This window comes from Lampetra planeri, chromosome 16 (assembly GCF_965212315.1).
Source record: "Lampetra planeri chromosome 16, kcLamPlan1.2.h2, whole genome shotgun sequence".
Lineage (NCBI taxonomy): Eukaryota > Metazoa > Chordata > Hyperoartia > Petromyzontiformes > Petromyzontidae > Lampetra > Lampetra planeri.
In genome coordinates, this window is record NC_136122.1 from 2,475,190 (window position 1) to 2,487,131 (window position 11,942).

The 11,942-nt window shown below is 45.8% G+C and overlaps 1 protein-coding gene across 1 annotated transcript in view; it reads left to right on the forward strand.

The window, feature by feature from the left end:
- Window positions 1-10,964, forward strand: part of AMPD1 (adenosine monophosphate deaminase 1) — a 31,808-nt gene extending 20,844 nt beyond the window's left edge. Inside the window, exons 11-15 of the mRNA XM_078601344.1 lie at window positions 574-737; window positions 1,919-2,039; window positions 2,760-2,933; window positions 4,046-4,156; window positions 10,348-10,964. Of these exons, the coding sequence (XP_078457470.1) occupies window positions 574-737; window positions 1,919-2,039; window positions 2,760-2,933; window positions 4,046-4,156; window positions 10,348-10,509 (732 nt within the window). The 3' untranslated portion in view covers window positions 10,510-10,964. The remainder of the gene's footprint in view (window positions 1-573; window positions 738-1,918; window positions 2,040-2,759; window positions 2,934-4,045; window positions 4,157-10,347) is intronic.
- The last annotated feature ends 978 nt before the right edge of the window (window positions 10,965-11,942 follow it).

The window sequence follows — 11,942 nt, forward strand, 5'->3', positions numbered from 1 at the left end:
TGGGCCAAATGCTTTTTGCGAGTAGTACCTATCAACGCCGGCACGGCACACTACCACCACCCTCTCACCGCAGTGCTCCGGCCACACTTGCACTGCCGCCGCTCACCCCAACATTATGGCAGCGACTTTGACCACAGCGCTCCATCTCATTGCCTGCTCCATATCTGTCTCATTCCCCGCTCCATCTCCGTCTCGTTGCCCGCTCTGCATGGCCAATCACCGCGAGCGTTTCAGAGCTTGGCCAATCTCGACGTTCATTTAAGTGCCGGGTTTTCATCTGCGCAGCATCACCAAATAATGAATTTGGTCAAATTTATACTCCATATTAACGATTTCAAATTAATTCATACAAATTTCATCATAATTAAATTTGGTCCAGTGATTAATAATACGTAGAATATTCATTATAAATCACTCACGAATATAGGAGCCTGTGGTAGGATGGCAATGCAGCGGTGCTGGGGGATGTGGACCCGGGTCAGGGATTGAACCCAGCAGGGTAAAGTGCGCCGTGGGGTAAAGCGCGCCGCTCGCTAACAACATTGCGGCCTCCTCTGCGTCTCTGCCGTGCAGGTGACCGGCTTCGACAGCGTGGACGATGAGTCCAAGCACAGCGGACACATGTTCAGCAGCAAGAGCCCCAAGCCGCAGGAGTGGGACGTGCAGAAGAACCCTTCGTACACCTACTACATGTACTACATGTACGCCAACGTTATGGTGCTCAACAACCTGCGCAGGTGGGCTGGGGGAGCACCACGGGCATCTCTCCACACTGCCCCTCTTCGCCTAGCTTGTCTTCGCACGATGGGACATTGATCATCGTTCTCGTTTCCCCCAGAGTTGTGGACCCACTTGTGTGTCCGCACACACCAACAGTTATTCTTTAACAATAAAGTGAATAAATTCTGTTTACGTTAAATTTTCTTTGAAGATTTAAGTTTTTTACAACAGCTGCCCGCAAAGGGGGAAGTCAAAGCGCCACGTTCGGCTCTAGAGCCGCAGGTTGACGACCCCTGTTCTAGTCAAATGACTTTCCTCTTCTACTTCACGCATGCCTCGTTTTCCCCTCTATTCCGGAACCTACGCGATTGCATGGTTCCTTTAATCATCTTATCACTCTTACATTGCTACTGCCATGGTTACCGTTTGCGTAAACATCGCTCGTTCGATTCCTCTACCCATGTTGAAGACTCAAGTCTACCAGACACTCACTGGCTGTTTTATCTTATCCATACTGTGTTCAACCACCACTGCCGATCACAACAACATGCTCACCCACTCACTCACTCACTCATCCACCCACTCACTCACTCACCCACTCATTCACGCAGCCACCCACTCACTAACCCACTAATACACCTACTCACCCACCCACAAACCCACCCACCTACTCACCCACCCATCAACCCACCCACAAACCCACCCACCTACTCACCCACCCATTAACCCACCCACAAACCCACCAACCCACCCATCAACCCACCCACCAATTATCCTACTCATGCAGGTCACCACACTTCTATTTCTACTTCCTCCATCGCTCTGCTTTGGAATTCCCTCCCGTGGTCTCTTTTCTCATGTTCTTTTATCCTTGCTCTAGTCAAGAAATGTGTTAATTATTATTTATTCAAACTGTGAACGTGCTTTTTGATAATGGCCGCTTGACGTTTTCGGGTCTGTGCTCAGCAACGGTCTTAATAAATAGAACATACTCCCACGCATCTCATATGGCCCTGCATCACTCCTCCTTAAGCCCATCACTCTCGCCCTACCCAACGTTTCCTATATTGCGATATTGCGCTTCACCTTTCGTTCAGAATTAATTATAGGGTTTTCAAAAGTCTAAAATGCATCCTACAGCAGAACCCCATCTTATCTCCTCCTACTATTGCTCCCTCCCATCATTGTGCACACGCAGGGAGCGTGGCATGAACACGTTCCTATTCCGGCCGCACTGTGGGGAGGCTGGCGCTGTCACCCACCTGCTGGCCGCCTTCATGCTCGCCGACAACATCTCACATGGGCTAAACCTCAAGAAGGTGGGGGGGGGGGGGGCGCCTTGGGCACGCGGCCGTCTCTTTCGCGGTCGCAGCGTGTCCCTGTACCCAACTGTGCCTTGGGTGGTGGTCACCCCATTGCCAGTTTTGAGCCAGTGGTGAACATTTCACATTGCTATCGTGGAGGTCAGTCTAGAGCACAGCCTATATTGCCTTCCCTGCAAGTGTTTATTTACCCGACAGAGATTATCATCAGCAGCAGCATCATTCCTCTTGAGAATAGGTTTTCCCCTTTTATCTGGCAACAAAACAGGTGTTAAGTTGTTAAAACACCAAACTGAAACCTTTTACAAGGAATCATGTCTGCATTAACCACAATACTTGTGGTCAAAATGCAGCACGGGGCTATCAGATTAATGAGACTTCGGGGGTGAGCATCCACATCATGGGACCTGCACTGCATGATGGACATTCAACAGTTGGTCATCTTGTGGCTAGATGAGTTCACATCGTAGGAATGTGGAATTTTCACTGATCTGATGGGAGATGGTCATGTCAGGAATGATCATGCTTAAGTTGGTTTTCGAGCTGAGTGGTTTTTATCCACATCTTCATAGATCCTATCTCTCGGTGCCAAAATCTAATCCCGATCACCTATCTCGTTGTGTGCCATGTCAGCCTTAATAGGCACTCGCTAACATCACTTGCCAGTCTGTTAGAGGTTGTATGGGGAACTTTGCTTTTGTTTTTTTTTATTTCCAGAGCCCCGTGCTGCAGTACCTGTACTACCTGACCCAGCTCCCCATTGCGATGTCTCCACTCAGCAATAACAGCCTCTTCTTGGAATACGCCAAGAATCCACTACTGGAGTTCCTGCAAAAGGGCCTCTGCATCTCCCTGTCTACTGATGACCCGATGCAATTCCACTTCACTAAGGTGCAAAACACTCGTTAAAAATAGTCACTAGTTTTTATTTTACCAGGTAAGGCCCACTTGGGCGATATAGCTCTTTTTCAGAGGTGATCTGGCCACAAATGATAGCTCAACGAAGTGGCTTATCATGTGGAAGGGAATTACCGGAGGACCCAGAGAAAAATCCATGTGACCACGGGGAGAACATGCAAACTCCAAGTATTCTGGCATCAAGGTCAGGATCGAACCCACGACCTCTTGTATACCTGGGGAGGTAGTTAACATCTCGCTACTGTGGCGCCATGGTGCCATCTAATTGCGCTACAACAAGCAGACTTCACAGGGCAAAACACGCAGTAAAGCTACTTGCTAACGTATGTGTTTGTTGCAAAATAGCATAATCCACAAGTTCAACTCTGGCATGTAAAATTGCAAGCTCTCTATAACCAGCGAGTACGATTGTTTGTTTCAGTCAATCTAAAGTACAGATCCAATGGACAATCATCTGATCTGGTTGATTTATTTGTAAAATCAATCTATCAGAGCTGACAATACAACATTTAAACTTAACAAATGGCATTGATAGCAATGCACTTATTGTTGTCCTTTTTGCAATAGAAGTCCAATGCCACTCAGACGCTACTAGATTACGCAGATGCTGATGCTTGTGGTGAAGCACCGATTCAATACCACCGACACCAGCGTTTTGAACTGAGGTTTCAGCCACATCGATCACTCAAGTTGATCATCCCGGTGGCACGTCGTGTCCTTTAAAACAATATACATCTCCGGATGCCAGGGGGCACAGCAGTGAGGAGATACGTGGTGAGTACTGCTTGCTATCATTCATTTTAAGCAACATATTTATTGGCTAGCTTTGGATTTTGGCCTTCTCGCCTATTTGTTAAGATAATGAACACAAGGTGTAACGCGAGGCTCGTGTTCCTCGCAATGGTTTGGCTCAAGCTCAGTTGAGCAGGGCTGGGACCACGCTCAGAGCCGGCTCACTTGAGTGGGAGCCAAGCCTGCGTCGAGCAGCGGTAAGAATACGGCCGTCAATGTTGGTGCGCCGTTCGGTTGTGCGCTGTGTGGTTGTGCGGTTGTGTGGGTGGTTCATGATGAACGTGGCTCTGCAGGAGCCGCTGATGGAGGAGTACGCCATTGCGGCACAGGTGTTCAAGTTGAGCACGTGCGACATGTGCGAGATCGCGCGCAACAGCGTGCTGCAGAGCGCGTATTCACACGAGGTGATGCACATGACGATATTGCGACATCGCTGCACGCTCACACGTCTGAGGGCTTCAACTAGTTTTCTTCTTTTGTCTGGCTTATATAGAGTAACTGTGAAGAGATGCCGTTGTAACTGATTGAGTCATTCAGTTGCTTTGTCTAAGAGTTTATGAATTGCAGATGCACTCACCCACTGCCTTCACATATGTACTTTGGGCAGTGTGAAGTTACTTGGGTCATGGTTTTTGTATTTGTAGCCAGTCACACACGAGTCTTCGAATTTGCACTTGTGCTTTCGGTATCCATATCTTCTGTGGTTCTGCGGATCCGGTTAAGCACTGCCCATTGTTTACGTGAAAGGTGGGATCCGGGACTGTGTGATGGTCGTGGTGGAAGTTGCTGATCACGTGTTTGTTGGGAACGTTACCAAATGCTCACAAAATCTTGCCTTAAAGCTTTCGTGACTGCAGGAATTAATATTCTTTGGGTCTTTCGGTAAAGTCACGTAGATAGGTTAAAAGAAAATAACCAAAAACTACGACGTTTTGATCGCAACACAAGCGGTCGTTATCAGGAAAAGGGGGTTCGCCTCTAAAGGCAAACTATTTATAAAGGCTTAAAATGGGCGTAGCCCAAGTGTCAGCAGCATGGGCGGGGCAGCAAATGTTAATGTAAGTGATGGTCCAAGGCGGCGCTCGTGGTGGGTTTCCACCAATTATAGGGTATAAACTTAGCAGTCATTGGAAGGACGTTATCAACCAGTTTAAGTCATAACTGGCTGTGATGTTACTCCTTTCGATGTTAGTTATTTTTTGCTCTCCGATTTTACATTAACAGGTTAAATTGATCACACTAACACAGCCATCTTTGCACGCCGACCTAGAGGTGGCAGCGGCTCTGCGATCTTACTTTTTTTTTTTTGCATGGTTAATCACATCTTTCCAATGATTAAAGGTGCGGCTTGAGACTATGAATAGACTGCATAACAAAAGACTGAGCCTTTATTATGGAGAGGTTCGGTTTGTGACTACGCCTAGCCTACATAACAAAAGTGTGAAAAAGAAAGCTAAACCTGGTAGAAAGCTAAACCTGGTAAAACAAAACTGGCTGTCTATCAGTAACTTGTAATAGTTTTCTGTCAAATAAGATGGTCCAAATAAGTGTAGTTAAATCTTTTTTTGCATGGTTAATCACATCTTTCCAATGATTAAAGGTGCGGCTTGAGACTATGAATAGACTGCATAACAAAAGACTGAGCCTTTATTATGGAGAGGTTCGGTTTGTGACTACGCCTAGCCTACATAACAAAAGTGTGAAAAAGAAAGCTAAACCTGGTAGAAAGCTAAACCTGGTGAAACAAAACTGGCTGTCTATCAGTAACCTGTAATAGTTTTCTGTCAAATAAGATGGTCCAAATAAGTGTAGTTACATCTTTTTTGCATGGTTAATCACATCTTTCCAATGATTACTCAGTTTGTAACCATCATCACGGTTGAAATTATGTCTGTGTTTGTATATTTGTATGGCTTCGTGTACAAACCTTTGATGGTAGCCAGGAGGATTGCAGAGCACCTTGGTCTCAGAAAAGACAATTTCATGAGAACCCACAGAGTTGTAGCAATGATCGGCAATGGCCGAAGAATCAGTTCTGCCGTGTTTCAGATCTGACTTGTGCTCGCGGACACGATCAGAAACATGACGTTTCGTTTCTCCAATCTAGCAATCACCACAAATGCAACTCAGTTTGTAGACTGCAGGATACTGTAAGTCAGGAACGACATCCTTCACAGATGGAATCAGATCACGGATTTTATGCACTGTACTGAATCGGACTTGGATCTTATGTTTGTTTAGAATTTTGGAGATCTTTTTGGTCATGCCTGCTATGTATGGTAACGTGATAGTTTTGGTCGGAGTTTCATTAGGCTGTTTCTGTATGGTGGGAGAAACAGCTTGGCGGATGGTGCGGTCAGAGTATCCGTTCATCCTGAGGGCCCGATGTATATGTCTTAATTCACCGGCCAGGTGGTGTTGGTCAGAAATGCCATGAGCTCTGTGGTATAGCGTTTTGATGAGAGAATTATTTTGAGATGGGTGGTGGTGGGAATCCGGTTTCAAGTAGGAATCTGTGTGGGTGGCTTTCCTGTAGACAGAATGTCCCAAGGATCCGTCAGGTCTCCTCTCAAACAGAATATCCAAGAATGGTAGTTTACCATCTTTCTCCACTTCCATGGTGAATCTGATGGATGGGTGTCTGGAATTGATGTGGTCCAAGAAGTGGTTCAATGCTGGGAGGCCATGTGGCCAAATGACGAAAGTGTCATCCACATACCTCTTCCACAGGGAAGGACGCAGGGTGGATGTCTGGATGGCGTCTGATTCAAACTTTTCCATGAACATGTTGGCTATCACTGGTGACAAGAGGGGGCCCATAGGGGTACCCTCATTCTGTTTGTAGAAGGTGCCATTCCAGGTAAAATAGGTATTGGTGAGGCAATGCCTAACCAGCGCAGGTACATCAGAATTCAATCCATGTTGGACCAAGTCCTCAATTATTGTTAGGGTGTCCGGTACTGGGACTTTGGTAAACAGAGATACTACATCAAAACTTCGATTTAAAGCTTTCGTGACTGCACGGATTCATCTTCTTGGTTCTTTCGGTAAAGTCACGTAGAAGGGAAGTAATAAAATAATAAAAATAAAACATAATAAAACAATTCTCACGACGTTTCGGCTACAACGCAAGCAGCCGTCTTCAGGTGAAGAATGAGACACTGCCAAGCTAGGAGCTTATATATAAGCTGAGTTGGAGGTGGAAGAAGAAGAGAGCCTTAACAAAAGAATGTGCATATCAAGAGGAATTTAGCATATTCATGGGAAATGCGTAGGAGGTGGGCGGGGGGGGGGGGTTTCAAAGTCATATTATGCCCATGCATTATGCAGGATCAGCAGCACCAAAGGGAGGGGGGGGGGTAGCATTAACAAAGGGAGGGCATGTTAATAGTATGTAGAAGCAATGAAACATGCGAATGGGAAAACGGTGGCAGGAGATCTGCAGCAGAGCAAATAATGCATTCCCTGTGGAGAACACAAGATACACAGTTAATGACAGTGAGTGGACTGCGGTCTGAAAGTCACCATAAACGTGAACAACAATCAGTTAAGATCCGAAGTGGTTTATTACGTCCTTCCAATGATTGCTGAGCCAGAATCCATCTTCTCGGTTGAAATTGTCTCTGTGTTTGTATATGTGGATCGCTTCATGAACGAATCTCTCATGGTAGCCAGATGGCTTGCAGAGAACCTTCTCCAAGACAGAGGTTCTCTGCAAGCCATCTGGCTACCATGAGAGATTCGCGTTCGTTTTTGCTGTTACTAGTGGGTTTCTTAGCATTCTTAAGAATAGTGGCTATTTCAGCTCTAAGAATGCTAAGAAACCCACTAGTAACATCAGCAAAAACGAACGCTCTGAACTCGCGGACCTAAAAAAGAGAGATGATATAGTCATCCTCTCGGCAGACAAGGGCAATGCCACGGTCATCATGGATAAAGATTCATACAACAACAAAATCCTGGACCTACTTAATGATGGGATTTACTCCAAAATTAAAAACGATCCCACTAAAAGCCTAACGACAAAAACCAACAGAATCATCACGAGTTCGACTTCCCTAATCGAACCAAGCAAACGTCCCTCTCTAAAACCATCGGCGGCAAGACCTCCCAGACTCTATGGTCTTCCCAAGATCCATAAAGAAGGCACCCCGCTACGACCCTTCGTTTTGACGATAAACTCTCCTACCTACAAACTAGCCCGGTTTCTATCAGATACTCTGCTTCCCTTCACAGGCAAGACCTCTTCGGCAGTACTCAACTCAACCCAATTCGTCTCTATGGTTAAGGACATGGTACTATCTCCTGATGACATCCTCGTCAGTTTTGATGTAGTATCTCTGTTTACCAAAGTCTCAGTACCGGACACCCTAACAATAATTGAGGACCTGGTCCAACATGGATTGAATTCTGATGTACCTGCGATGGTTAGGCATTGCCTCACCAACACCTATTTTACCTGGAAAGGCACCTTCTACAAACAGAATGAGGGTACCCCTATGGGCTCCCCCTTGTCACCACTGATAGCCAACATGTTCATAGAAAAGTTTGAATCAGACGCCATCCAGACATCCACCCTGCGTCCTTCCCTGTGGAAGAAGTATGTGGATGACACTTTCGTCATTTGGCCACATGGCCTCCCAGCATTGAACCACTTCTTGGACCACATCAATTCCAGACACCCATCCATCAGATTCACCATGGAAGTGGAGAAAGATGGTAAACTACCATTCTTGGATATTCTGTTTGAGAGGAGACCTGACGGATCCTTGGGACATTCTGTCTACAGGAAAGCCACCCACACAGATTCCTACTTGAAACCGGATTCCCACCACCACCCATCCCAAAATAATTCTCTCATCAAAACACTATACCACAGAGCTCATGGCATTTCTGACCAACACCACCTGGCCGGTGAATTAAGACATGTACATCGGGCCCTCAGGATGAACGGATACTCTGACCGCACCATCCGCCAAGCTGTTTCTCCCACCATACAGAAACAGCCTAATGAAACTCCGACCAAAACTATCACGTTACCATACATAGCAGGCGTGACCAAAAAGATCTCCAAAATTCTAAACAAACATAAGATCCAAGTCCGATTCAGTACAGTGCATAAAATCTGTGATCTGATTCCATCTGTGAAAAATGTCGTTCCTGACTTACAGTATCCTGGAGTCTACAAACTGAGTTGCAGTTGTGGTGATTGCTACATTGGAGAAACAAAACGTCATGTTGCTGATCGTGTCCGCGAGCACAAGTCAGATCTGAAACACGGCAGAACTGATTCTTCGGCCGTTGCCGATCATTGCTACAACTCTGTGGGCTCTCATGAAATTGTCTTTTCCGAGACCAAGGTGCTTCTGCAAACCTCCTGGCTACCATCAAAGGTTTGTACACGAAGCCATACAAATATACAAACACAGACATAATTTCAACCGTGATGATGGTTACAAACTGAGTAATCATTGGAAAGATGTGATTAACCATGCAAAAAAGTTTTAACTACACTTATTTGGACCATCTTATTTGACAGAAAACTATTACAGGTTACTGATAGACAGCCAGTTTTGTTTTACCAGGTTTAGCTTTCTACCAGGTTTAGCTTTCTTTTTTCACACTTTTGTTATGTAGGCTAGGCGTAGTCACAAACCGAACCTCTCCATAATAAAGGCTCAGTCTTTTGTTATGCAGTCTATTCATAGTCTCAAGCCGCACCTTACCATAATAATAAAAGTGGGCCATTCCTGCCCCCCCCCCTCAACCATTATATATACGGAGTGGTATCTCTTGGAATCTCTCATTTACTTGATACAGCTGTCGGGCTGTGACGGTTCCACCTGAAGACGGAAGCTTGTGTTGCCTCCGAAACGTCGTGATTTTTATTTTACTTTACTATTATTAATTTAAAAAATTTTTACCTACGTGACTTTACCGAAAAAACCTAAGAATATTACTTCTATGTGTTGCACAATTGTTCCGTGGTATTTTACAAGTGGTTTATTCTTGGCCAATTGCAAATCACCACAACCTTGTCAACGCTTTCTACCCTCTGCCAAATCCCACAGCTGCTGCACAATAGACACATTCCCTCTAAGATCTCTCCTGAGTCTCCTGCAATCTAGCCTCAGGCCTTCCTCTTAGATGCTGGACTCGTGTGAGACCATTCCAATGCCCGTCTCCCTCCCCAATATTGCAAACAACTCCAACCATATTATCTTCAGGACCCTATGCATTGCGTATCCTGTCTTGCCATGGCATTCTTGGTGTCCATCTCAAGACACCTGAGCTTAAATGCCAACTTCTTTTTGAGGTTACGGTCCAGCTCTGATCCATGCACCACGTCCTTTACACTCAAACTCATATCACCTTTTCAAAGTGGTTCCATCGGCCATCAAAAGCCTGCATCGCTGCTGTACCACGGCTGCGATTGTGAAATCACACCGCCATTATCATCGGTACCGCACAATTCGACAAGGCCCGACTTCTCCCCACCCAGGAGCCGCGTGCTGGTGCTCATGTGTAATGCCTCGCTGCGTGCGTACGTGCTCGTGGGACGTCCCCCCGTACACCCTCTTTTACCCATGTGCAGGAGAAGAAACATTTCTTGGGAAACAACTACCTGCAGGACGGCCCAGCGGGCAACAATATCCTGAAGACAAATGTGGCGCACATCCGCCTGGCGTACCGCTACGAGACCTGGTGCTACGAGCTCGACCTCATTATGGACGCCATGAAGGCCACCTCCGAGTGAAGCGCTCACACGGCACCTTCACACATCAGTATTCGTAGGATTAGCGCGATGGCTGGCTGTGTCAGTTTGGGTTAGGGTAAGAGAGGTAGCAACAGCTTATAAAGGCTTTCATCCAGCATTGGATTAAATATGGCTGGTGATGATGAAGTGTTCAATAGTATTTCATTAGCATAATTCTACGTATGCTAAGATTGAAAACCTGTTCGACAATATCAATAGAGTACAGCAGATCCAAGTGGTGAACCCTCACTGGTATACAGCCAACTGTTTTGGAGTAACTGCAGTGATTGCTTACAGTATTAGTATGTGCCTAAAGGCATACAGGCATCTTGATACGCAAATTGCTCACTAAGCAGTTTATAATTATTCATTCATCATGCAGTCAGCGAAGGACCGTTGCACCAAATTTGCGACCTCTTGCGACAGCATTCATATAAACTGCTCTTGCTGCCATACAGCGATGTCTCGAGTGATTTATTTGATTCACGTATGACAGGGTACAATCGCGGGGGCTGTGTCATTTCTTTGCGGGTCGCAGTCCACTTCAATTATCAACCGCCAACTTAAGTGCACAATTTATTGGAGTTTGCGCATCAAGACAGGGCAGTGTCCAGAAAGTGACAGCCGACTCCCGGGAAAGGAGCTCCCAATCGCTAGTCGCAAATGCAACGATGACATTTCTGATTAAATCAAACCATCGGATGCCAAGGCGTCTTTGGCATCACATTTGGAAAGACTGCAGCTGATCCACATCAGCTTGAAGCAACATCCAGGCCTCTGCACCATACGAGAAAACTGACACAGCACTGGTACTCTCAATTTGGTTCTCAGACTTAAACGTTTCTGGGACTAAATGCGGTTGAGGACCATTCATTATTCTTGAGGCCAGGCCGATTCGGCGCATGACATCAGGTCTGCATCGTCCATCAGTGGTCATGTAGGGAAATGTATCCACTGCTTCGACAGCTTTGCCGCTGATTGCACAGGGTGCTTCTGGAGGTCCGGAGCCCAAGTTCTGGACTTCTTTTCTGCCATGAAACAGTCCCATTTTTCTTGCATTGTTGTGGAAATGTTGGACAGGTGTGACTGTATTAGGCTTCTCAACATAAAAGGCTTTAATTATGGACTCATTTTTTTTATTTGTCTGAAGCAATCAAAAATACACTGGAGTGCAACTCCGATGAATGGTAATCCAGGGACATGCGGTCAGGGGAGACAGGGGATGCAGAGCCTCACTTGTCATACTCCAATGAAAATAGCTGTTACGAAAAAAACGAATAATCAAATAAAATAAATAAAGATTTTCCACTGATCTGTGTTATAATGTCATTTCTGTACGATTCCAATCATTTGTATAGTCAAAATCACCAAATTTGCGGAGCTTCGCTGAAAATACAGGAAGAGACGAGAGGTGAGGCAGCGACGAGCTCAGC